Raw genomic sequence first — 26532 nt, 5'->3', positions numbered from 1 at the left:
TCTAGGATTCTCCTAAAGTTTCCAAACTGAGTCCTCATAGGAAGAATTCTAAAAATTCCTCAGATGCTAAAAATATTTGAACTATATGCTCTGACTCCTATTCCTATTACCTTTGCATTTATCTCTCTCTCTCTCTCTCTCTCACACACACACACACTTTAGAATGTTTTTCCCAGAGATATACATAATACATATTATCATCCTGCAGAAGATATTTGTCTGCATTAACTTAAATGCATTTATTTATTATGGCCATTACTCTCTAAAAGCCACTCTTGGTGGCAAAAAGATTTAAAAGAACCTAAATCATAATCCATAGCATAACAAGTAACAAATGTAGGATACTAATGCAAGAAATTGCACTAACAAAATACACCTGGATTCCCATCTGAGCTCCATTAGCACCACAGTATAAGTAAATAACCAGATCTCCATGACTTTCTGGAAAGCTAGCAGGATTAGGCTCGTTCATATCTCAGGGTTGAGAGGTGCATTTCCAAGGATCCACCAAGCAATGCTGCTTCACTAATGGGACCTGGAACATACCCAATCTGATGGGATGGGCATAAACTATTAAGTAGAGGCAGTCCTACAAGTAATGTGGCCTTATGTTATGTAAGGTTTTAAACCATCAATGTGAATTGCACTCAGAAACCTATTGGAAACCAGAGAACAAGTGAGGTTTCTGGATGCATGAAGCTTTCACTACTGTCCAATTGTATACATGTTGAGAGTTCCTTTTGGATCTTATAACACAGCATGATAAAGAAGTGGGGGAGTAGTTAGGAGATAGAGCTTACATATGTAGTTCCCATCCTAATATTTTCTTTCTTTATCATTCTTATACTATCTGAGCAGTCCCAGACAATTCCAAATATCTAGTTAATTGTTTATTCAAGTATGGATTTAGACTGCAACCTAAATCATTCACAAACAGTTGCACGCATAGGTATAAACTCCCATATGTTGAGCTAGACTACTGGACAAGACAGTATGATTGATTTTTGAAAGACCTGGAGATTTTCAGTGCAGATTATGTTTGGGACAAACACAGCTCTTCCTAGTGATGCTGGGGATTCTGCCTGCAAAGGTATGGCCTCACCCTTAAATCTATAGCATTTTCCCCAGCAATACAAAATAGACGAAACATTCCCTTAAATTGTCACATTCATGATCAGAAATTCAGAAGGATAAAAGAAGAATCTAGGCTGGAAACATCCAGATGACCATTAGATATCAGCAAAAGAGTTTTCAGACTGTAGAGGAATCCAGATCTGGTAGTACTATAAATAATGCCAACAATGTTTGCAAAGTCACAACGGTTGAGCCCCGGTTGAGTCGTGCTGGCGCAGTGATTTGAGTGCAGTACTGCAGGCTAAATTCTGCTGACTGCTGGTTGTCTGTTCAGCAATTCAATGTTGACAGGTTCAAGATTGATTCAGCCTTCCATCCTTCCGAGATCGGTAAAATGAGGACCCAGATTGTTGGGGGCAATATGTTGACTCTATAAACCACTTACAAGAGGGCTGCAAAGCACTGTGAAGTGGTATATAAGTCTAAGTGCTATTGCTATTCCCTCCACCTTTTTTTCTCCCAAAACATGCTTGAGGTAATTTTTCAGATTCTGTGTAGGCTTTTCTTTGCATTTTGAAAATGAGCAGTTAAAGGCCAGGAGCACATTTATCAGAGTAGAAAGACTCAGCTCTGGCCTTAAACAATATCATGCCTGAAGTGAAAAGTCAAAATGACATCCCCTCCTCTGCTCATTTTCAAAAATGGAAATACTGACACAGCGATGATGAATGCAAGCCAAAAAAAAAAAAAAAAACCACCAGTCCTTACAACTGCTGCAAATGTTGCCTGCAGAAGCTATTTTATTTTACTTTTGACAAGGCAGACCTTGAGAGGGCTGCAGATCTTTACACACAGGTAGTCCCATTTAAAAGAGCAACTCCTTTAAATCACCCTTGGGGAGCTGTGTAGAGGCATATAAAAACTTCAGAAAGATCCAGGGTGTGGGTGTATGCATAAATTTTGATAGTAACGGTCACAGTTATAAACCTCTCCGATATAAAATGGAGAAGCAAGGAATAGCTTCTTGGTTGCTGGAAGATCTCTGGCACGCTCCATCCATGGGATCATAGTTTCCTTTTCCCAATTATGTGGCAATTGTCAACCGACTCTGGGACTTCCAGAAGGAGCATTTCACAAGAGAATGATACCACATTTTAAAACTGTTATTAAAGTGGATGAATCTTAAGAACAGAGCTTTTACAGTGTGTGCCAAAGAGATAAGGGTATTTCAATTACTCTAATGGGTCTCAAGTTTTCAACATTGCTACCTGCTGTTGCAATTTGTGAACTAATGGACTATAATTTAGGGAAGAAGCTAGGGGATAGTCATTCAACTAGAGTGGTTAAACTCTACAAACTCTGCAGGTTCAACTCCTTTCTCTTTGTATGCAAGTATAGGATGCATACAGGCCCGGAAGCTTTTTTCCCTCTCATGTTTATGGGGAAGAGAACTCTGGGAAGAAATTATTAGCTCAGTGTTCTTGGTGCTCAACTTTTGGCCAGAAAGAGCAGGAACTTATTAGTTGATGGTTCTCTGATAGCTATACTTCTGAAAACAGATAAATCTTCTTATGCCCACATCCTCTTCGTATCTGAGAGGCTCTGAAAATACAGGTAAGTCCTCAACTTGAGCCCAACATTTCTATTGCTAAGCAAGACATTTGCTAAGTCAATTTTACCCCGTTTTACGATTTTTCTTGCCATAGTTGCAAATCACTGCAGTTGTTAAGTGAGTAACACAACTGTTAGCTGAATCGGACTTCCTTTGCTGGGTCAGAAGATCGCAAAGCATGATCGTACGACCCTGGGACACTGCAAGTGTCATAAATATGATCAGTTGCTAAGGGTCTGAATTTTGATCAGGTGACCACAGAGATGCTGAAATGCTCATGTGAACAATGGTCATCAGTCACTTTTTTCAGTGCTGTTGTAACTTTGAATGGTCATTAAACAAATGATTGTAAGTCAAGGATTACCTGTAAATGCTTTCTCTATTGAAGGTCCTAGATGAGATTCCTTGCATCTTCAGGTAGGCTAGGATGTTTCCCATGAAAGAAATGCTGGAAACTCATTGACAGTGTAGATGAGACTGAATTCAATGGGGTGAATTTGTACGGTCCCATCCCCCCCACTTGTTCTATGTTGTGATTCCCAGTGTGGCTATTTCTATGGAATTTTTGAGCATTAAATGCAATAAACATGAAATATGTAATATATCCCACTGATTTACAGTAAGGCCAAAAGAGAAAGGTTTTTTTTTTAATGAAGTGTTTTCCCCCAGCTATGGTTTGCTTGTACAATGTTTATTTGAATGGCCCAAATGTGCATTTTATTTTATTTTTTGTAAATACAATATTGTACATTTGTGTATATGTATTTTTGTTTACATTGTAAATAAAAAGGGACAGAATAATAATTCATGCAGGTCAGAATTTTTCAGACTGGTTATATATTAGAAGACTGTTAACACATACACACACACACACACACGTGTGTGTGTGTGTGTGTGTGTGTGTGTGTATATTTTCTTAAGTTTTCGCGGGTATTTATATGTATGGTATTCAGCTTTGTTCGGGTATTTTCCCACATCATTATAGTTGTGCTTTTAAAGTTGTAGCAATGTTTCAGCAGAATCTCATTTGCCATCATCAGGCTTCTGTATGATGAACAGAAGCCTGATGATGGCAGATGAGATTCTGCCGAAATGTTGCTACAACTTTAAAAGCACAACTATAATGACATGGGAAAATACCCGAACAAAGCTGAATATCATACACATATATATGCTTTGCTCGCACAAGCACGAAGCCGAAAGCACCAGCCTGAAGATGGCGAGTGGGATCTCATCGAAATGTTGCCAAGATGCTCTCAATCTTATATGGGAAAAGACCCGAACATGCCAAGACCTGCATACCTGTACCCATGAAAATCTACGAAAACATTATATATATCAGAGTCAGACTTCTGGCACAGCAGTAGGCTAGCCCCAAATTTAAACTGAAATGGCTGTGAAAGTCCGATTCACAGACAAACACAATACAGAAGCCTGATGATGGCAGATGAGATTCTGCCGAAACATTGCTACAACTTTAAAAGCACAACTATAATGACGTGGGAAAATACCCGAACAAAGCTGAATACCATATTATGGCATGTAGGTTTCTGAATAGGAGACCAAGTGAGGAGGAAATACTGAAACTTCCTTATTCTGAGCAACACAACCCCGTACAATTGCAGAGTTCCCAAAAAATTGAAATGCTCAGTGAGTTAATTCCAGACAGATTTTGAATACATAAAACAACTACAGAAACTACCCCAAGGTTCATTTATCTCTAAATAACACCTTCATAGTTTAAGAGCACCAGCATTATTTATTCAAAAGTTTTGTTTTTGCTTTTTATCTCAGATGACTTGTAAGCTCTAGCAGGATTTACAGTGTGCTGAATTTTTGGTTTTTATCTCCTCCCTCAAGCATATGCACTAGATGGCACTCAACTTCACCTGGCAGAATGACAAGTACCAAAATCTAACTTCAGAGTATGGATTACAACAGAGATGACAGCTCCAGGGGGTCACTAAAGTCCCACTCAACCAAGTTCTGTTCTCACATGATAAGTGCCCCTTTCAACAGGATTTTCCAGCCAAGCTCTTGGCTTTTAACATAGATCCATGTCTGCAAGGCAGCCACCTCTCAAATGCAGAAGTTAATATATATGGTTTTTCAAGTTGGATAGATACTAATGGCCTCGGGGGACCCTTTCTTATAAGTCAAAAATGAAATGGAAACAAACAAACAGGCAAAGGAGAAGAGGAGTCAGCAGTGATAATTCTGAGTTAACTAATGTCAAATGAAGGAGGAGATGCCCCATATCTTGATTATCGAGATATCTAAACCCACCAGCAAACTAGAAAACTTCCCTTTATTGGCCAAGGAAGGTTTATTCCACATAGAACAAAAAAGTGAATGATGGGTGCACTAACAATATGTTAAGACTCAGTAGCTTGTGCAATATTGACTGTCTAAATGGTTAGTCAATATGGAATTAGCAATAAAGGAAGTCCTCACTTAACATTGGTAACTGGGATTGGAATTTCAAGCAGTGCAATAGTAAAGTCTAACTACACATGACCATGCTGCTTAATGACAGCAGTTCTGGCACTCCTGGTTGTGTTTGTAAGCAAATTACCATGGTCATTAAGCAAGGACATCACATGGTCATCATTTACAATTTCCTGTCAGCTTCCCTTTGCTTGTTGGAAGTTAGCACTCAAGGTCACAAAAGGTGAACCTGACTGCAGGGATATTGTAATGGTCATAAATCTGAAAACCGATCATAAGTATCCTTGTTCGGCACCATCGTAACTTTGAATGGCCAATGAGTGATTGTTAAGTGAGGAACACCTTCAATTTCAACCCAATCTTCTTTTACACTACTCTTGTCTAAAATTAGAGTTGATACTGAGAGCCAACAGTGATGTGAGAGTCAATTTAAAATATCTTGAGGTTTCCTATTACAAAAAGCTGTGTTTTGCTTTCATCTGAATTTTGGAGCAATTACCCAGATTTCTGACATCATAAGAGAAAATGATTCACCCTGTTCTGTACTATAACAAAAACCACTATTTTATTATAAATAAAACATATGTGTAAATACACGATAAGACACTCAAATATTCAAAGGCCCCCAAATACTGAAGACAAATGTTTTGTACTGAAATCTGACCTCCTGTTACCTTCTCCATTTTATTCCCAGATGTCACATTCATCTGGGCTGGGACCCTCTTTCATTCCTGCCATAAACTAATTAAGTGACTTCTAAAGATGTATTATGTAGCAGTCTCAGAATCATTCCCTCACAGTTACCTTGCAGCTGCAGCAAGTCCTGGTTACAGTCTGATTTGAAGGATGCTACCATCTCAACCTCGGGCCTGTGAAAAGCCCGACCCCTGCAAACACAGGTCACAGTTCAAAAGCTCATCAAGGAGCTGACAGCTGCTTTTATAGGATGCTGTAGTTTGAAATCAGGGCTATTGGTGAAGAGTTCACCATCTGGCTGAAGGAAGATATCTTACATGCATAGGCTGATCCTCTTCTGGAAGATACTGGCATAAACTCAGTGGTGAGAAAGCAGCATTTCTAATACCATTTGTGAGAATTCAGAAACTGCTTCTAACCAATTCTATGCAGGGGTATCTGGATGTAAAGATATTTAGATCAAGCACAAGAAGCTTTGTACATAGATTTTCTATTTGTATTTTACAGAGAGAGAAAGAGAGAGAACTGGGAAAAAAGGAAAAATCATACAAATAGGAAAAATATAAGAAGACTTCTTGGATTAAACCAACTATTTAAAATATTAAACATATGCATTTAAAGAAAGCCAATTATATTCCCAGGAGGAAAAAAACAAGTGGCTAAAAAATTCACCTATCCAAGTAAGTGGATTGAAAAAAAAAGTCTGAGTGGAAAATCCAACAGTTGACTAAATGCAGAATTTCAACTGAATCTGGAGCATGAAAAGTAGGATTTCTATTAAGGGGATGAGGAGAATAATTAAATGACAATAAACATTCAAAGATTCCTTAAAAGCAGTCACACCAGTCTGCTCTCACCAGATTGAATGATAATTCCCACAATCTTATGCCATAAAGCTTACTATCCCACATTAATGGGAATTGATGCAAAGCATCCTGAGAGCATCATATTGACTTTCTCCTGTGTGTTAAGATTAAATGTGGACAACATAGTCCCCTTTCCATTCAGTGCAATCCACAGGCCAATGAAACAACCCACATCCCTTTCTTAATAATGCAATGCATATTATCATTTCCTTCTGTGGCATGTCAAGTACTATCTACATGCTTATTGTTTCATCCAAAGCAGTAATGCCTATAATTGGGGTCATCAGGATATGACTACTGCCAAGTCCTGTTAGCTGCAGTATGTGTGAGCTACAACAAGGTCCAAAATTTTAAGTCCCATTTCAATTTTCCACATTAAGTAAGAACTTGAACTATCATGGATGGGGAGCCACACACAGGAAGCAATATTCCACAGCTGCCTCCAGCTGCTGGAATAGGCTTCCCTCCCAGTCCTTTTAAGAAACCAAGAACTTTCCTTTGGTTTAGATTCAGAACAACAAAATTACACAATAGAGTTGGAAGAGACCTTGGAGATCTTCCAATCCAGGGGTCCTCAAACATAGGTGGCTGAGGAATTCTGGAAGTTGAAGTCCACAAGTCTTAAAGTTGCCAAGTTTGGAGACCTCTGTTCTAATCCAATCCCCTGCTCAAACAGAGACCCTATACCATTTCAAATGGCTGTCTGGTCTCTTTTTAAAAGCTTCCAGTGATAGAGCACCAACAACTTCTGAGGGGCAAGCTATTCCACTGGTTTATTGTTCTCACTGTCAGGAAATTTCTCCTTAGTTCTAGGTTGCTTCTCTCCTTGGTTGGTTTCCAACCATTGCTTCTTGTCTTGCCTTCTGGTGCTTTGGAAAATAGGTTGGCCCTCTCTTCTTTGTAGGAGCCCTGCTATCATGTCTTCCATAGTGCTTCTTTTCACTAGACTAGACATACCCAATTCCTGCAACCGTTGTTCATATGTTCTTCATATTCATTCCATTCCAGTTTTATTCATGGACAAATTAGTACTTATAATGCAAATTCCCAGGTCCAACATTTCAAGAAATGCAATTATTCATCCCCCACAGAGTTTCAGATGAAAGCAGTGCACAGAAACCATCTTTCAACTGTTTATACTGCCTCTAAGCTGAAGGCATTTGTTCCTTTAATAAATAGTGGCAGCCTTAAAAAAACAACGGCAAAATGTAAATACCTGTATACAAAATAGATATTATGGTTTGACTGACAGGATCATGGAATTCTAGTAAGCAAGCCAGTCCATGGCTGGTTCAACAAAGGAACAGGAACAAAGCAGTTCCTTTTGAAAGAGCCCTTTGCTCTAATATGCTTTATTGAGACAATTTCTCTACCCGCCGCCACCACCAGAGCACTGTGTTGTTCTCATGCACTTTAACACAACCTGAATAAGATTTTCTCATTCTCTCCTCCCTCCAGGTTTTATACAAAGTCACATTACGTGCTCAGAAAGGGTTGGGGAAGACTTCACCTGCTACTGAACTCTGTCTGCTCAATAGACTTGTTCAGCGGTTCCTCAATTTTTAAATCAATGAGACCATTGTGAGTTGCTGCCCTCCCCCTCTCCCTCTCATCAACTCCCTTGTGAACCTGGGAACTTGCAGCCACGAAGCCAAAAAAACTGCTGCAGGCCTTCACGTTTCCCTCTAATATTCAATCCACATTTATAGGTGTTGCAGCTTCTAAATCACAAGTTGGGGATTCACAGTTTGTAAGCTGTCTGCTTTATTTCAAGGGGGAATCAGAGATTTTGTTTCCCTCGAATCAACATGTGCTGCACTTTTTATCCTGATCTGCAAGCAAATAGAGAGGCTTTAATTGACTAACAGGCAGATTTTCTGGAATGACAGTACATTTTACTACTGTTGTTGCTGTTGCTGAAAAGAGTTTAATCATATTTACTCAGTCTTTGCCCCAGTGTTACTATAATCTTCCATTGAAAAAGCAACATGGAGATCTTTCTGGGCTTTTTCTTTTTCCTTTTCTTAAAAAAAAAAAAAAAAACATTTTCTTTCATCTTTCCTTACTGTACTTAGCTGTCGCTCATAATCTGCTTAAAACTGTAGGGGTCACTGTTGTCTTCTTCTGTTAATTAAAAGGAAAAGCGAACTAGAGGCTGATGTTAAAAGACTTCTAAATTGCACATTCCCAACATTGAGTTCTGTTAATATATTTTAGCATAAATATGCACAGACCGCATTAGTCTAGTTTAATTGTGTTGAGCCTCATTGCAAACGGGTCTTTTTGTGCTGACTATCAGAACATTTGGAAAGCTACGAGCACAATAAGCAAAACGTTTAGGCTGGTTTAGGTCATTCTATTTGGGCAGAGTGGGTGTGCTTCAGGTTCACTCAATTAAACATTGTCATCTTGAAGGACAGAGGAAATGGATGTTCTCTCTTGCTGCTTCCCCCCCCCAACCTCTGGAACAGCATTCCGTACCCTGAGATACATAAATACCTACTTTCTTGGAGCTCCAGAAGGTCCTTAAAAGATGGCATAAAAGTATGTTTGTGAGGCTTCCATCATGTTTTATTGTTGGACTTGTTTTTAGGATGGACTATCACATTTTCTGTTATGTTTTTAACTGTTTAACTATGAAATTGGATTTGCTGCCAAGGGTCTATTGAAGGAAGCAGCCATAATACATTTAAATCATCATCATTCTAGACAATATACCAAAGAAAATGGGGTTGATTTCCTCCACTTTTAACATTTTTGTTTAAGAAGCTTCTCTAACTTTTATCATGAAAGTTATAATTTGGAAATTTCCTTTCCTTCGTACAGTTAAAAAGATCTAACTACTTCAAACATGATGGCCTTTAGACTTTGAAGAAGGGAGAAAAACACATTTTGTAATTCCAATCTTCAAAAGGTATTGTAGAAGAGACTTGAAAAATATTGATAAGTTAGGTTACCTCCAGACAACCTGAGTTTCCACCCCTAAAACTCTGACAAAGAAGTTTGAAATTAATCTACAGTCATTTTGTAAATCTCAAAATGTAGTCAACACTCAGGAAAAACCAAGTTTTCCCCTTATTCACTTTCTTTTCTTTCATCTGATCAACAGAAATACATTTATTTCCAATACATTTATTTGTGAGCATGCTGATTTGCAAAAACCAAAGATAAAACTTTGACTGTTATACAAAGGAAGTTTTGTTGCCATGGGCGAATAGGCGGCAATATAAATTCAATAAGTAAATAAATAATAAGATTGAGTACTGTTTAAAGAATGTAACAATAAAACTGAACTTTCCAGTCACTTCCTAGTCACTAAGCTGTTATTCTTCTTTGAATTTAAAAGCCTCTCTGAGTTGTAGAAGGCAATCTTGTAAGAAGATATTCTTCCCAATAGCTGCTACTGTAGTTGGATGTTACTATAGTGGCTACATTGGGGAATTGGAAGACACAGTCTAATTAACTACCAAAAGATACAAGGTCCAGGAACAGATGAAAGCAAATACAGGCAGTTCTTAACAGTTCATTTAATGACTGTTCAAAGTTACAATGGCACTGAAAAAAAGTAACTTATGACCATTTTTCACACTTACAAACTTGCAGCATCCCCATGGACATGTGATCAAAATTCAAACACTTGGCAATTGACTTGTATTTATGATGGTTGCAGTATCCCTGGTTCATGTGGTCACCTTTTGCGACCATATGACAAGCAAAGTCAATGGGGAAGCCAGATTCCCTTAACCGTGTCACTAACTTAACAACTGCACTAATTCACTTAACAACTGTGGCAAGAAAGAATGTAAAATGGGGCAAAATTCACTTAACAAATGTCTCACTCAGCAGCATAAATTTTGGGCTCAATTGTGGTAGTATGTTGAGAACTACCTATTAATGGCTTGTTTGAACCAAGGAATATAGTTGCCATAACCTGACATCATTATGAATTCAAATAACCCCAGAGTTGATAATGGAGTGGAACAATCTTCAGTTAAGCAGTAAAAACATCCAGATGGTTCAGCCTTTCTAATGTGAGAGAGAATTTATTCAGGGACCCCTTTGTTTAGAAGAGCCTCTGTGCTTGCTCCCTCTCTCCATTCACAAGAGCTATGCAGTGGCCACATGTTTATGAATACTGCACTGTATCTGCTTTTTAATATGTTAAGTTAGTATATCAGTACATATATTTTTCCCAGTAGGGGAATAGAATCTGTCATGTCTATTCCTGAATGAACACACGTCCCAAATCAGAGGTGGTATTCAGCAGGTTCTGACCAGTTCTGGAGAACCGGTAGCAGAAATGTTGAGTAGTTCGGAGAACCAGCAAATACCACCCCTGACTGGAGATTTTATAGTATCCTTCCCAGGGGTGGGATTCACATTTTTTTACTATCGGTTCTGTGGACATGGCTTGGTGGGTGTGGCAGGGGAAGGATACTGTAAAAACTCCAGTCAGAGGAGGTATTTGCTAGTTCTCTGAACTACTCAACATTTCCACTACCAGTTCTCCAGAACTGGTCAGAACCTGCTGAATATCACCTCTGATCCTTCCCCTGCCACGAACCACAGAACCAGTAGTAAAAGAAAAATTGAATCCCACCACTGTCCCAAATCATAAGTGTAGAGTTCCATTTGCAATTAAGTATCAAGCTGCATTTCAGGTAAATTTTTATATTAAAAAAGCAAGCTCAGTATGAATGCACATGTCTGTAGCTACACTTGCTTTAAAACTGTTTTTAAAAAACCTTGCATATTTGCTTACAGCTGTACAGGTATACATTTTAAACCAGATTCCTCCCCCCCCAAAAAAAAAAAAAATTATGGTGATAGTGGGGGTGCCTTCTGCCAACAACAGAGAGGAAATGTGGATGATCTACTTGTAGGTACCTTCTTTTAACATCAGACCAAGTCAAAAATAAGGTCATGGTATATTAAAGGCCTATCTATAAGGAAAAAAGGTTCTAAATGGATAGAATGCATATATACTGTACATACAACTCAAGAATATGCAGAAACTCAATTGTCCACTTTTTTTTTTTAAAGTATTTTGGGAGAAAAAAAAGTCCTTAAAAAGTAGGTTGATAAGTATAATTGATGGTGATGTGATCCATGTTTGAAGCTGATATTTTAGCTACTAAGCAAAAAAATAAAAATAAAAGATCAATGATTATGTTCTCCAGGTGGCCAGAATGAACCCTGTAAGAAGCTCCTAAACAGGACAAATAATGAATCTCTTCATAATATTTTTTCAGACATTTCTTTCATTCCAGTTATCATGATCCTGAAGAGAGGTACCTAGATACTTATTCTGCAACACCAGGTCCCTGAAAAAGTAATTGTTTAAAAAAAAAATAGCTGAGTCTCCAATTCCCAGGAATCTAATCGCTAAAACGTTAGCAGATCGATGTTCTCATACTGAGGTTTCAGGAACAGCATTTTAGAAGGGTAGTGGCATCAAAGTGATCCATACCACATCGAACACAATATGTGGTTATTCCAGAGAGGCACACATTTCTGAGAAATTCATGTAACAAATATTGTGCCACTGAGATCAATATCCAGTGTGTAGATAAGCTAAGCTAGGACAGGTTACAACATTAAAATAATCAAGTCAAATTTTGCAAATATCAGAGAACCTACCTTAGGCTGTTTTCTCTGTGAGCCATTCTTGATTCTACTGACTTCATGAATGAGTCCTTACAGTTTTCATGGAAGATTTACAGAAGAGATTTCCCTGCCTTCTTCCTAGGGCTGAGAGAGAGTGATTGACCCATAGTCACCCAGCTGGCTTTCATGGAACTTTGAACTCATAGACTGTGCCTTGACCTAACTGGTTCTTACTGTATTTGTACCAACAACCAACCAACAAGATCATGACCAAAAGAAACCTGAATGATGAATAAATGAATATTTAACCAATAAACCAATGCTCTTGAAAAATACATTTCCCAATGCACTTTCAAATGCAGCCACCCTTCACATTTTGTTCCTCTCATACTACAACCTGAAAAGGAACCATATGAAGTATGTACATTCCTGATGTGTAGCACTGTTGGTAACAAATTATACCACTTTGTTACACAAGATCTTCTCTCAAAATAAGTTTGATAGCCAATGGTAAAGAAGAATGGAGGTGTACTCTTAACAAAGGATTATTGTCTGAGTTTCCCTTTATTATACAATGGATACAGTGAAACTGCCCACACACTGAAATGCTTTTCAAGATCAATACACCTGTCTAAAAAAATCATAAAAACTTCAAAAAATATTTTTACTAAATGTGTATTTGCTTCTGCATTCTTCAGCTGGCACATTTCTGAAGCTGAATGCAAAAGTTATTTCCTCTCTAAGATATTGCATTGAAGGTAATGAAATATATGCCATGTTTCTTTAGGATCACAAGATAAGCAATTTCACTGAATAGCTGCCAGAAATTATGTCCATGCAGTGTCTCTAGAATCAGGTGTTTATTTTCCAAGTCTAGAAAAAAAAGTACTTAAAATATATGTGAAAAGCCTCAGAACTTTAAATGTTTCCTTTTTGATCCTCTTTCAAAGCGTGTAAAATTGGATAACTGCACAGTTAAGAAAAAACCATTCCACAGACAAGCTCAGGTTTCAGGAATAAAAAGTTTTTATTCTCTAAAAATCATCTATATATCACAGCCTCTGTAAGATTAAAGGGACTTAAATTGACAACATTCTCCTATTTTTCATTTCAAGAACCTTCTTTTAGCTAGGTGATAATATCTGCAATCACACTGAATTTAATAGTCCAATTGTGAAGTCCCACTGGACTAAAAAATGCTATCTTCAGAGAAAGAAGATATAGTGCTCCCCATAATTTACTTTATTCTTGCCTTCATCATTATTCTATAACAGAGGTTTAGAGAAAACTGAATGTGAAAAAAGCAAAACTAATACTCATTATTTGCCAATATGCTCACTATCATTCTCTTGTTCTTCCCCAAATGTTGCCCAATTTGTAAAAGCCTATTTGGGGTCCATTTTCACATTGATATCAGAGAAGGACATTCATATATATCTTTGCACACATTTTTCCTAACCCACACTTCACTGAGTTTTCCATCTAATGAAATGTGTTTGTGTCCATATTTTAATATAACTGTTCTAGTTCAGTAAGGACCCTTTTTCAATATTCACATTATTTTATATATTTAGGAAACATGAAGAATTCTGAGTTTCACATGCACATGTTTTTGGTTGACCTATTATTTAGTAGATGCAAATTGTATATATTTCTATGGGGAAAAAAATTGTTGCTCATTTTCATTGGACATACATTCCACCAAGTTTGATTCCCACAGCTAGTAACCCTACAACTGCAACCTTAACGTTCCTGTCCTGGCCTTCTAATGTGAAAGATTTCTGATAATAACATGGACCTTTCATTACTAAATGTACACTGATCCCAGCTCAGGAGCCCTTTTGTTTTACTCCTGGGTGCTTGATGGTGAAACAAAACAATTTTTACCATGCAACAAAGACAAATTGCTTGCTGAGTCAACAAGCTATTTTCATATTAACTTGCCAGAGGACACAACTTTATTAACTTCAAATGACAGAAGTACGTGAGAGAAGCATCTGCAAATTGCAAATAAGGCAATTGCCCTATGGCTTTCATATTTATTTCCTCATTGTGGCTTCTTTTTTCCTTTCCTGGGGAATGAAAAATGGAGCCCATTAACAATATTTGATTGGACTTGATTAAAGCTATCTTTTCAGGTAATTTCTATATCCAAGCCTTATTAATTTTTTAAAAACTCTCCCATTCTGAAAGTGGTTTGTATAAATCAATGACTCAATTGGTCACAACTACAGACTTGCTAGAATCCCAGCTGCAGAAAATGGAAGGAACAGTCCTATTCAGAAAAAGCACTAAGGAGTCAGTAGAGGCTCACTGTGACAGTGGAATGATAGAGAGAGGACTCAGAGGATTTTTTTTTTTTTAAGAGCTGGAAAATCTCTCAGAGGTACAACTAGAGGAAGGCCTGTCCAAAAGAAGTATTTTCCAACTTTTTTAGTCCTGTAGCCAATGTTAGGAATCTGTCCACCAATTTTAGTTGGGTTGGCAATATATAAACCAACAATGTATGTTTGTAGCTTTAAGACAAAATCACTGTATTGATTTATGCTATATTCCGATTGGTTGATTATATTGCAAATTACCATAAGAGGAGCTAGAGATCATAGCTTGTTCTCTCTGACATTCTGTTCTCTCTGACATTCTGTCTCTCTCTGACATTCTGTTGCTATCTAAGGTTCTCTGTTGTATTTATGCTGTGCTTATACTTTGATATCTTTGTTTACTGTAAATGACAAAGGCAACGGGTAAGAAGACTTTGTAATTGGATATTCTTTGGACTGTTAAATGTATATGACCTGGACCATTTATTGGACTGTACTATTTCTTAAAGTAAACTTTAACTCAATTTAGTGTATCTGTGTGTGGCTGAATAATTATTCATAACTACTCTCATAAACGTTTCAATATGCATATCCTTGTTACTCAAGGGTTATTCTGTACATATCACAACAGCCATGCTTTTTCTCAGTGTCTTGTAATGGGGGATTGAGGCCTGAACATTATCCCATTTCTTTTGGTCTTCCACTCCATGATAACCAATTCCACATGTGCATTAGCTGTTACCTACTGGTCTTTTATCCCAGTTGTCAGTTCCATTCACAGACTGTTCTTCCACTGACTTAGGCCCCATGTCATCTATTTTCTATGTAGGCCAGAAGGGAGGCCTATCTCATGACTATGATGGGATAATCTGATGGGGAGAAAGGGCTGAAATAGAATAACATACTGTGTTGCTTTCTTTTCCAGTGTTCACGGGAGGAATGCAGTTGACCTACTACAAATTCAAGATACATATATTTCAGTTTTCAGTGTCACAAAATGGATCTTGGAATGGGCACATCCACTGCTAGGCAGGGCACATTTGGTCCATGTAAGTAGACCTAAGTGGGGGGTCTACTTACTTACTATAAATTGCAGAAGGGTGGAAGCATTTAGATGATCATGGTTTATTTCAAAAAACAAACAAAACCATCAGATAATCCCAGGACCGTAGAATAAATTAGGCAATTGAAACAGCAATGGCTACTGCTTCTGCATTGTTCCCATTGTTCTACTTGGATATTGCTCAGTATTAGTGAGAGAATGTTTATATTTTCGTATGCCCAGAAAGTTGAGTATTGTCTGCTTTCCTAGCATAGGTCAAAGAATCAGGTCCATGCATATAAAACATAAAGCTCTCTCTTCCAGTTAAGGCTCTTTTGTTATGCTCCTGGCTTCTATGGCTGTAAGAGGAAAGATGAAAGTCCTAGGATGTTTCTGCTTCCCATCTGCTAATGTGATGAAGTAATTAGGGTCCTGCTATTTGGATTTTGCAAGGTGTGCTGAAGATTTGGGAACAGTCTCTCTTTTCTCCCCAGTGTGATTTGTAAATAGAAAATGGGGATATTTATTTTATTTTATTTTATTTATTTGATTTGCCAATTGTTTACAAGATAATAAGTATAAGTGTATACATAGTTGTGAATACATGAAATGGGTACATATAAGAAAAATAAAAGAAGAATAAGAGAAACAATAGGACAGGGACGGTAGGCACGTTGGTGCGCTTATGCACGCCCCCTACAGACCTCTTAGGAAAGGGGTGAGGTCAATAGTAGACAGTCTAAGGTTAAAGTTTTTGGGGTTTGGGGAAGAAACTACAGAGTCGGGTAGAGTATTCCAGACATTGACCACTCTATTGCTGAAGTCGTATTTCCTGCAATCAAGTTTGGTGCGGTTAACTTTGAGTTTGTATCTATTGTGTGCTCTTGTGTTGTTATGGTTGAAGCTGAAGTATTCATTGACAGGTAGGACATTGCAATGTATGATTTTATATACCATGCTTAAATATTCTTCCTGGGTAGATTCAAACTTCTACACTTCCATTCTGAGTCCAGAGAACCACCAGGGATTGTTTTTATCAGGGGCATTTATGACAGTTTTGCAAGTCCATCCCACCATGATTTCTTGTCAAAACAGCATTTTCCTCAATGGGCTATAGGTATCCTTTCTCCTGAACTACATGGATCTCAAAACATATGGGCTGGCCTATCCAGTATTAACGTTTTGCTAAAAACAAAACAAGAGGTATGAATAGCTTGAAAAGATGCTTCTGTACTCTGGGAATGGGACTACTAAGGTTGTTGTTGGTCGTGTACCTGGTGTAGAGTGGAATCAAAGCAGTAAACAGGGACATACACAATTGCACATTCTATAATTAGTTTTCTGGCAGTTCCAATATCGACAGTGATAGGTAGAAATATGGTCAATAATATCTCCAGAAACACTAAAAGCATGATACGTTTTTCCTAGAATTCGTCACTTCCCCTCTCAAGCAGAGCATGGATTGAAATCTGCAGCCAGCATTATGACTTCAGTTCTAAAGTTATCCTTGATTTGCTCTGCTAAACCCACTACTGTTAACCTGTGAATCAAACTGATTTTAAGTATTTTGTCAAAACAGGCTATATATGAACATATTTGCTGAGTTTGCCTTACACCAGGGGTTATCAAACTTGATTTTATTGAGGGCTGCATCAGGGTTGTGTTTAAGCTTGGTGGGGTGGGGATGTATGGTGGGGTGGGCCTGGGCATGGCCAGCTCAGTGTCACTTGTGTTGGGGGTGCCGGTGATGGCCTGAGAGCTCTGCCAGTGAAAACAGCTCTCGAGCTCCATTTTTGGCTGTGATGACCTCCTGCAACCCTCTGCCACCGAAAATGGAGCTACGGAGGGCTACACGTGCTCCAGAACTCAATTTTCTCTCCCGAGCTCCATTTTCACTGGCAGAGGCACCACGGGCAGGTCCTTCACTGTTTCCAGGATGACCCTCAGGGCCAGATCTAAGCACCCTGTGGGCTGGATCCGGCCCCCGGGCCTTGAGTTTGACACCCCTGCCTTACACCATGACACAGTGATTTCTTTAAAGAATTACTGCATTAATAAACATATTTGTCTGAGTTTATGTTACATGCTAAATGATAAACTAGGGTTTACTCAGTGTGGCTGTTTCAAAATAAATTGTGAATTGCTTAACCATGGTTTACTGAACACATTTTTATTAGCTGCATTCATACACTACGCTAAGCCAATATCAGATCACCTATCTTATGACTTATCATGGTGTGTGAGCCCAGTCATAGCACAACAAAAGTATCAGCTGTCGGAGAGGAAGGCAGTTGTCCAAATCTTTCCCCCAAATGTACAAAAACAAAATCAAGAAAACATTTTGAGCTAAGATTTTCATACAATTCTATAAAACACTATAAAAGATAATTTTGTGCAGGTGATGGGAGAATGAGTGAATATACATCCAGGCTACTTGGCATTGTTCAGTATTGGCTGCATTCACATACGATACTAAGCCAACGTTTCCACCTGCTGTGAACAACTCCATTGTTTCCACTTGGCTTCCCACAAGAAGCTCGTTCTGTGGTTTGTTTAGCATGCCATCAAAAGCAGAAAGACTGCAGTGTTACTTCCTAACAAGCTTGTTAGGAAAAGAACAAGCCAGAAGATGTTAAACAAACCATGGAAAGTACCTTACTTCCACAGTTTGTTTAGCCACTCCTTCTTATAGGAGGAGCCCGAGTGACAAACTCCAACCAGTTCCTTAGTATGTCAGAGTTCTGACGGGTTCTTGGTGTCTCTAAGATTTAATTTAATCACAGTGCTTTGATTCAATTATCAGGGATCAGGAAAGCAGTCTAATAATTTGCAGGCAATATGTTTAAGTTGCATGGTGATGTTCCTGAGGACAAGGCAAATTAATCAAGCTTTCATGCAGTTAGTAATTTTTTAAAAGTAGTATTCAAATCACTTGTGCCTGTTTAAAAAAAAAACCTGGGGGGAGGAGAAAGATTTTCTAATGCTATCAAAATATTGATTCAAAGCATTCTCTTTTGGCTCAGCATTAACAGGTGCCTAGTTTACATTATCCTTTGTCTTCAAGATATGGATGGAAAATATGTATGTCCATTCCTGGGCAAGTCCAGTAACCTAGACACTATACCAGTCTGCTCTAGCCTAGAACCATCCAGGTGTATTGAAACTAGAATTCCCAGAAGGTGAGGCTACAACTCTCTTGTTCTGTACCACATTATGTCACACCATCCTGGCACATGCCAGCTTTCCCAACATGCAGTTTCTAGAAAGTACAAGGCAGATTGACATTTAGGACAAGAATCTTTTCAACACACACACACACACACACACACACACACACACACAACACAATAACAAGTTTAGGATACCTACAGATCACCACCAGATCATCCCTATGAAACTTGTCATTGTCTACACTACACAATGCACAGAAATAATGGCCATAAGTTATAGTTATCCAGATTTATTTTAATAAAAGACATTGTAACAGTAACACAACCCTGGGACTTCTACCCAGGCCATCCTTCGTAGATGGGATTAAGATGGTCTTTTTCTGCAAATTGCAGAGGATTGGACTGGCTTTGTTGTCCCTTCCAGCCCCATAATCCTATGATCGTACTTCCCATGATCCAACCACGGCTTTTGCCAGATGACTAACAGGGCGGTGTAAAAAGTGGATGCAGCCTTATCCTGTATCATATTTTCTTGAAGACAAAGCCAGCCCTGCCAAAATGACAGCAAACAGCACAGTGCCTTGCCTTTGTAGAGCAGGAACAGAGTGAGGATGTACCAATGAGAAAGCACCTGCTGCCACTCTAGGAATTGACACTACAAACTGTCTTTGCAGCTCAGGAGTTGGAGTCAGACATTGATCGGCTCAGCTGCAGGGAAGCTCCTGAAAACTAACACCACTGTGGGGACACAGGAACACAGAGCACAATGTGGATGTCTAAGAGGACAACCTGTGGAGTAAAGTGGAATGGAGTGTTTGTAAGTTGCTGCCTCAGAGTGCAGAGAGAAGTTCTGTCTGAACAATCTTAATGAGAAATACGAGATGGAGACAAGGCTATCCATCTTTTTGTCTTTCAGTGGGATTGCATCACTTCTGCAATTGTAGCCTACAAATGCCTATTCCCAATTATAATACTTTAATTCAGACACGAAATATTGACACGAGTGAATAGAAATTGAAATAAGGAAGAACTATTGGAGAGTGATAAAGCAACTCCTTTACACACATGAATTCCTAAGTCTCCCTCCATCCCTCCCTCTCTCTCTCTCTCTCTCTCTCTCACACACACACACACAATTTCAGGCACACCCAGTATATGAGAGAGGGACAGTCATTTCCATAGAAGGCTGGGAAAAACTGATATCTTAACTCTTTTTACTTAATGTAGAGGAGCCGGAACTGAACTAACTAAACCAATAACAAGGCTCTTTATAAAACAGTTTCCTTGGCTCTTAAGACATCTGGCTCTTCGTAAAACAAACATCTGACACAACTATGAATTATTGATTGAAAACCATATGTCCCAACCCAAGGAACGTTAACAGTATTCTGTTTTTACTGAGACAAATGATTAATTTAAATTTTACTGATTTGAATGAAATTTTCTAAACTGGGCTTTGCTTTTAATTTTTAGAAAGATAGCTTGGGAAGTAGCAGAAATTTTCTGCAAAGCTCTATTTTCCTGTCACTCTAATTACTTTAAGACAGCAAACAGCAAATAGCTGAAATATTTACAGGAGAAGAAAGGCATTTAATTGCACTAATTTCTTACGATCTGTCCAAATGTTGTCCAGAGCTTGGGGGGTGGGGAAATCAGGCACATATACTTGAAAGAACACTTACAATCCTTAAAAAACAGTGAGCCTAAGCTTAATTTTTTAAGTCTAGGAGTAAAAATCATACCATATAAAACTTTGCTATTCTGTTAATAGGAAGGAAGGAAGGAAGGAAGGAAGGAAGGAAGGAAGGAAGGAAGGAAGGAAGGAAGGAAAGAAAGAAGGAAAGAAGGAAGGAAAGACGGGTCAGTCACTAACAATATTTTTCTTGTAGAGGACACTGGCTGTATTTCCACAAAACATCTCATGAAATGCAATCCACATTTTAGCTGAGTGCATGATTCAGAAAATTGGTCTAATTGAGCAAACTGTGGGTAATTTGTGGGATGTGTATATAGCCGCTGTTGCTGTAAAGTCAGATTTCTATATTGCCTGCTTCTCAAAATGTAAACATATATGATTAGAATACACATGCAGATTTAAAGCATCTCTCTTCTATCTCCTCCCTGAGTGCTAAGCCATTTCATACAGGCACTCATTGTATTGTTGGTGAAAACTTCCTGCACTGAAATTTTGTTTAGTACCTATCTCTTTTTCTGTCTGTTCCCTCTTCATCCCAATGGAGACCTTGATTGATTCTTTTTGCTCATATACCTCTTTCTTTATACTTCTGAAGATAAGGCTGAAGGCACTTTAGGACAGATGCCATGCAAGCTTACTTCCAATGCTGAGGCTGAAAAAGGTCAGATATGAACAGGGTTGATGGCGGGGAAAGTAGATTCATGGAAGGAATGTAGTTTACTTAAGGATTTATTTACTGGAATGGACAAGTCTGCAGGTCAATTTAATTTGTCTGCAATATTTATACAAAAGGATCAGAGTAGGTGAAAGAGCCAAGTTGGCAATCTGAAACCAGTTGGACCACTTCAACTGGTAAAACTTATATTGGAATCTATACAGTTTGTTTCATTTCCAAATACATGCAAAAGGTGTAAAACTGTGTAAAAAGAAGCAGCTGTTACAATAAAATGAAAAAAAGTGCTGGAGCAGGACTTAGAGCAAATCAATGACTTCACACAAGGAATTTTTATTAGTTCTGTGGCTCAAAAACCCAAATCTCCAGTATGGGCACATCAATGAACTAAGAGCCATTGGTTGAAGAGTTCACAGACAAGAATGCAGTTGGAATTCAGGGTTAAAGAAAGAAAGATCTAAATATATTCTACATAAATGAATCTAATTCATTCAATAGAGTAAAATAAACATTGTCTACAGCTTCTTTCTCTTCCTGTAGAATATCATGGACTGAATAGCAGGCTTGAAATGAGAGGTTTGGGGTAAACGTTGCAAAGAATTTCCTCTTCTAATATTTTATAAAGGTGCTGGCTAGATAGGAAGACAAAGGTGAGTTTAAGAAGGAGTACCAGTGGTAGGGGACAGTTACTGCTTAGGGGGCAGAAGATAAGAGGACAAAGAGAATTTGAGGGAGTTGAACTCAAGGGATGAATTAATGGAGTTATATGTGGACTTTTTTGGGGAGAGGGGTAAAAATCAAGGTCCTCAACTGGACTTTGATAATTGGGATGATTTTTTTTCTTCCCTTGATATCCTACATGGATAAGAGATCATCCCAATCCAGAGGCTGCCCTGGAACTACAGGAAAGAAGGATTACAGATTTAATAGCCCTACAAGGAAAAAGGAGGTGGTGGATATGCAAAATAGGAGGGAGCCAGGTTTAAGAGGCAGGTTTAAGAGGCAGTTTGGATTACTTGAGAATACATCCCATAAGAGTCCCAAAGACACATAGATAAACCTAGAGATCCAGATGGCTTTTTCTCCCTAAATATTTCAATCCAGGAACACATACCTACATTTCTGAGTGAGCCCAAGGATACTTCGCACATGCTCAGAAACAACCGCACTCCCAACACTTCACCCTTGGCTCCCTTGGCATGCTTGGTTTGGCATACCAAGAAGGCAACCATACCAGGGTGTACAAGTTTAGTCTGGGTATTAATTTGAGAGAGTTGAAGAGAATTCCTCCCAGATGTGTATCCTGGCTTCTTCTTCTCTCAACTGGATGCGTGAGGCAGGCTGTCAACGAAGCTCTAAATTTAGAGCTGGGAAACTCAGGCAAGCCAAAGGGAGCCCGCTGGTTTCCCGGCGACTTTCCCAAGCTCTCCGACCCACTCGGGAAGGGAGAGGAAGGGCCGCGCCTGACACACCTAAGGAGGCTGGAGCCCTGCCCTGCCCTGCTGGCGCCATTCAAGAGCAGCGGAGCCGCGTACATACCGGTACCAGGCGAGTCCCCGTCCGTAGTTGCGATCGAAGAAGTGCGGCTCGGCGCCCGCCGCCCTCACATCCGGATGCACCCGCAGAAACTCGAGCAGCGCTCGGGTGCCGCCCTTCTTCACGCCGATGATCACCGCTTGCGGCAGCCGCTTGTTGCCTTCTCCCCCCGGCTGGGCTTGCAGTAAGGGATCCCGGGGCGTGCCGGCCGTCTCTTCGCCCTGAGCCACGGGAATCGGGGCCGGATCCCGGGTGAGGACGCGCGCTGCCCCCGCTAAGCAATAGCTGGCGTAGAGAGACATGAGCACGGAGCCCAGAACCAGCAGCAGCTTCCGCAAGGCGCGGCGGGGCAGGGGCTCGGGGCCAGACGAGGAGGCGGGGGGCGTCCCTCCCCGGGCCATGCTAGGCGGGCCCCCGCGCAGGGGCCATCGCCCCCCTCCTCTCAGCCGCTTTGCACTCGGCGGGGAGCGGACAGCCCCATGGACGGGCGATCTGGACCCGGACCCGTCACCGTAAAGGATGGCGAGGAGAGCTATAGTCGCCCCCCCTCCTCCTCCTCCTCCAACGGGGAGTGGGGTTCACGGGCGCCTCATTCCAGCGCGCTAGCGGGAAGCCGGGGGCTTCTGCTCCAAAGGCGTAAGGGACGGAAGGGAAGGGAAGGAGAAAGGCTGCCGTTCGGGGATGAAGCAAGGGCCCGGCAGAGACGGCAGCATCGCGCCCCAGCTACTGGGGAGGGTCTCGGCAGGGTCGAGTTGGCCGTCTGGAAACTAAGCCAAGCTAGCCAAGAAAGCAACGCATCTAAGCGCTGGTAAAATGGGCGGCCGCCTTCCAAACTGCCCTTCTGCCTTGCCTGAAATTGCAGCCAGGCGGAGGAGATCCCGGGAAGTTAAGAAGCTGCTGGATCCGGAGAAGCCGGCGGAACGCACTTCGCTACCCGGGCGAGGATCTCCAGCTGATACATCTCCTCCCGCCTCCGGACTAGCTAGCTAGGCGGAGATCTGGGCTGCCGGGGTGACCTCCGCATTCTTAAACGGCAGTCCAGGGTGGGATGGGACTGAGCACAGGTTTGGTCCTCTTGTCTCCAGGACCAGCGCTGGCGGAACTTTCTGGATTTCGGCGGAAGGAAGAACCCGACGGAAAGACTCAACGGCGGTCGGTTCCAAGGAAGCCAGCAGAAGCTGCCCTGCTGTCCCAAAGCGGTTCCTCCGCAAAGGTGGGGTACGGTGGAAAGAAGTCCTCACCTGGCGCGAACGGCTGGGCAGACTGGCGGAAAGTCTATCGCAAGCGTTCGCCTGTCACCTTCCCGGTGGGATTCTCTCTTCCCGGCTGCTCTGGCGGCTGCCACACGTGCAGCTCTCGATTGTAGCTCAAACTTCTCCGAATGGCAAACATTTCCCCCCACCTTCGGCCTGTTAAAACGACGTGCCCAGGAACCAATAAGAGTTTGTGAAAAGAGAGAGGGGCGGATCTGCCTTTCTGAGGGGATTCTGAATGGAGGCGGGGACAGAACTAATCAGGACAAGCCCCTTCGCCAGGTTCCGGAGTTTCTGCGTCTGCGGTTCAGAATTAGGGAGGTTTCGTTACGGTTGAATGTCGCTTCGGTGAAGCTCTCTGGATCTTCTTGTGCAGCCTGCCTCTCTCTCTCTCTCTCTCTCTCTCTCTCTCTCTCACACACACACACACACACACACACACACAATTTGCACAGATGTTTGCTGGGATAGAAACACTGGGCGCCCCGCATCTTTGAGGGTGAATCCCATTTCAGAGATGGGAAACGGTGTGGGTGCCGGCTTAGGATAAAGCTGGCTCTGAGTATGATGGTCCGTCAAACTGTTTAGAAAAGGCGGAGGGGCAAGCAAAGCCTCTGAGTGGCTTTGCTGCCTAGTAGACTCGTGTGCGTGGAACCTTCTTTGAGGTTGACTAAATGCAGCGATGAGAAAAAAGTTTTTACTTCTGGTGGCTGCTGAGAAGAGCATTCTTCGCTCCCCGCTTGCCAGACAGGAATGCAATCTTGTTAAAAATTACCCTGATCTACACACATCTAATAAAGGTCCTCCTTTAATGTTGGCCACTTGACATATGGAGAGTCAAGAAAAATTAAAGTCTACTGTCTTGAAAGAAAGAAAAATAAAACCAGTGAGAAATGATCACAGCCAGCAGGAATATTTAAAGGAAGTATACAACACAGTTCCACAGCAAAGTAACCACAAGTATTTAGAATCCAAACCGGGCCCACAAGATTTTTTTAATTGTTTTTCCAGGTTAGGATTATACAGAACTTCCAGGCAAGGGGTCCTGTCTCTTTAACATTTGGTGTGGTACCAGATGCTGGTAAGTCAACAGGAAAAGCTTTTTGCATCTTGGCTAAAGGCCTATTGTAGAACAGCCCAGCCAGAAAGACAAAATAGCAATGGGCACTTCCACACAGTTTGCACTGCAGATGGAAGCAGATGCTTATGCGTAAACAGTGACACAAAACATCTCACACATTTTCCCCCAAAGCGGTGTTGTATTTCAGGCTGAAAATAAAAATCTGCAAATGTATGTATGATGTGTGTGTGTGTGTGTGTGTGTGTGTGTGTGTGTGTGTGTATACACTTCATGCTTGGCTCCCTCAGCATTTTTCATGTATATATGTATACATACATACATATATGTGTGTGTATATATATATCTATTTCTATCTCTGTCTGCCTGTCTGTATGTATGTATGCATGCATGTATGTAATCATGATATTTTTACAAGCAGTTCGTTGAAGATTCCCTGCACATATCAGGATTTCATTCTTAATCTCTGCAACAGAGTAGCATTTATTAGAGCTGAATCCATTTTCTTAATCTTTTCTCCAACAATCTTTTGCATAAATTGGTCAGATCCAAAATAATTATAGGATTATATTTATAAAAACGTGTAAAAAATACAGAGAAATCATTGCACCTATGAGGCAGTTCCTATACCGGTACAGGCACACTCATACACTCAATCTTTAAATTTTTCTCATTGTTCCACTATTCTTCTTGGAGATTGAATGATCTATTACGTTTAACTGCATTTTACATTCAGACTTCTGATATTAAGTGTATCAAAGCCTACAAGAACGTCACTTGAAATGGTTCTAATAATTTCTGGAATATTAGACAAATTATGTTTATGAAACTTTTTACTCAGTTTCTCTCATGTTTCCTTGCAATTTAAATTTAGCCATGAAGCAGGCTTTTTATCAGCTTAAAAAATATCAAAGGATGACATATCTTCTACTCCTTAATAAACAAGTCCAAAGGAGGCCTTGTCAAAGTCCAGCAGATTTCAATGGGAGACTTAAGCATGTGCCTATAGTCAAGATTGTAGAGTATTACTGGAATACTCTACCCGACTCTATAGTCTCTTCCCCAAACCCCAAAAACTTTAACCTTAGACTGTCTACTATTGACCTCACCCTTTCCTAAGAGGTCTGTAGGGGGCGTGCATAAGCGCACCAACGTGCCTACCGTCCCTGTCCTATTGTTTCTCTTATTCTGTTATTTTTCTTATATGTACCCATTTCATGTATTCACAACTATGTATACACTTATACTTATTATCTTGTAAACAATTGGCAAATCAAATAAATAAATAAATAAAATAAATAGATCTAGCTCCTTAGAAGATTATTTCATTGTTATCAGTTCCAGATACAAAGATCCAGAGGGAACCCCTGATTATATTTTTCTCCAATGAAGTGCACTACTCCCTCCAAAATTCTGCATTCAAGTTCAGTTTCTCAATCTTGGTTTATGTTTCTCCACTG

At 40.1% G+C, this 26532-nt stretch overlaps 1 protein-coding gene across 1 annotated transcript in view; it reads right to left on the bottom strand.

Moving 5' to 3' along the window:
- LOC113412151 (heparan sulfate glucosamine 3-O-sulfotransferase 3A1) overlaps positions 1-24141 on the bottom strand; it is an 89784-nt gene extending 65643 nt beyond the window's left edge. Inside the window, exon 1 of the mRNA XM_026667610.2 lies at positions 22745-24141. Within this exon, the coding sequence (XP_026523395.2) occupies positions 22745-23142 (398 nt within the window). The 5' untranslated portion in view covers positions 23143-24141. The remainder of the gene's footprint in view (positions 1-22744) is intronic.
- Positions 24142-26532: the final 2391 nt, after the last annotated feature.

The sequence above is a fragment of the Notechis scutatus genome, chromosome 2 (genome assembly GCF_049901735.1).
Source record: "Notechis scutatus isolate UNSWTSFEM ecotype Mainland chromosome 2, rNotScu1.2, whole genome shotgun sequence".
Classification (NCBI taxonomy): Eukaryota; Metazoa; Chordata; class Lepidosauria; order Squamata; family Elapidae; genus Notechis; species Notechis scutatus.
The sequence above is the reverse complement of the archived record's forward strand: the minus strand, read 5'-3'. Positions and strand labels throughout refer to the sequence as shown.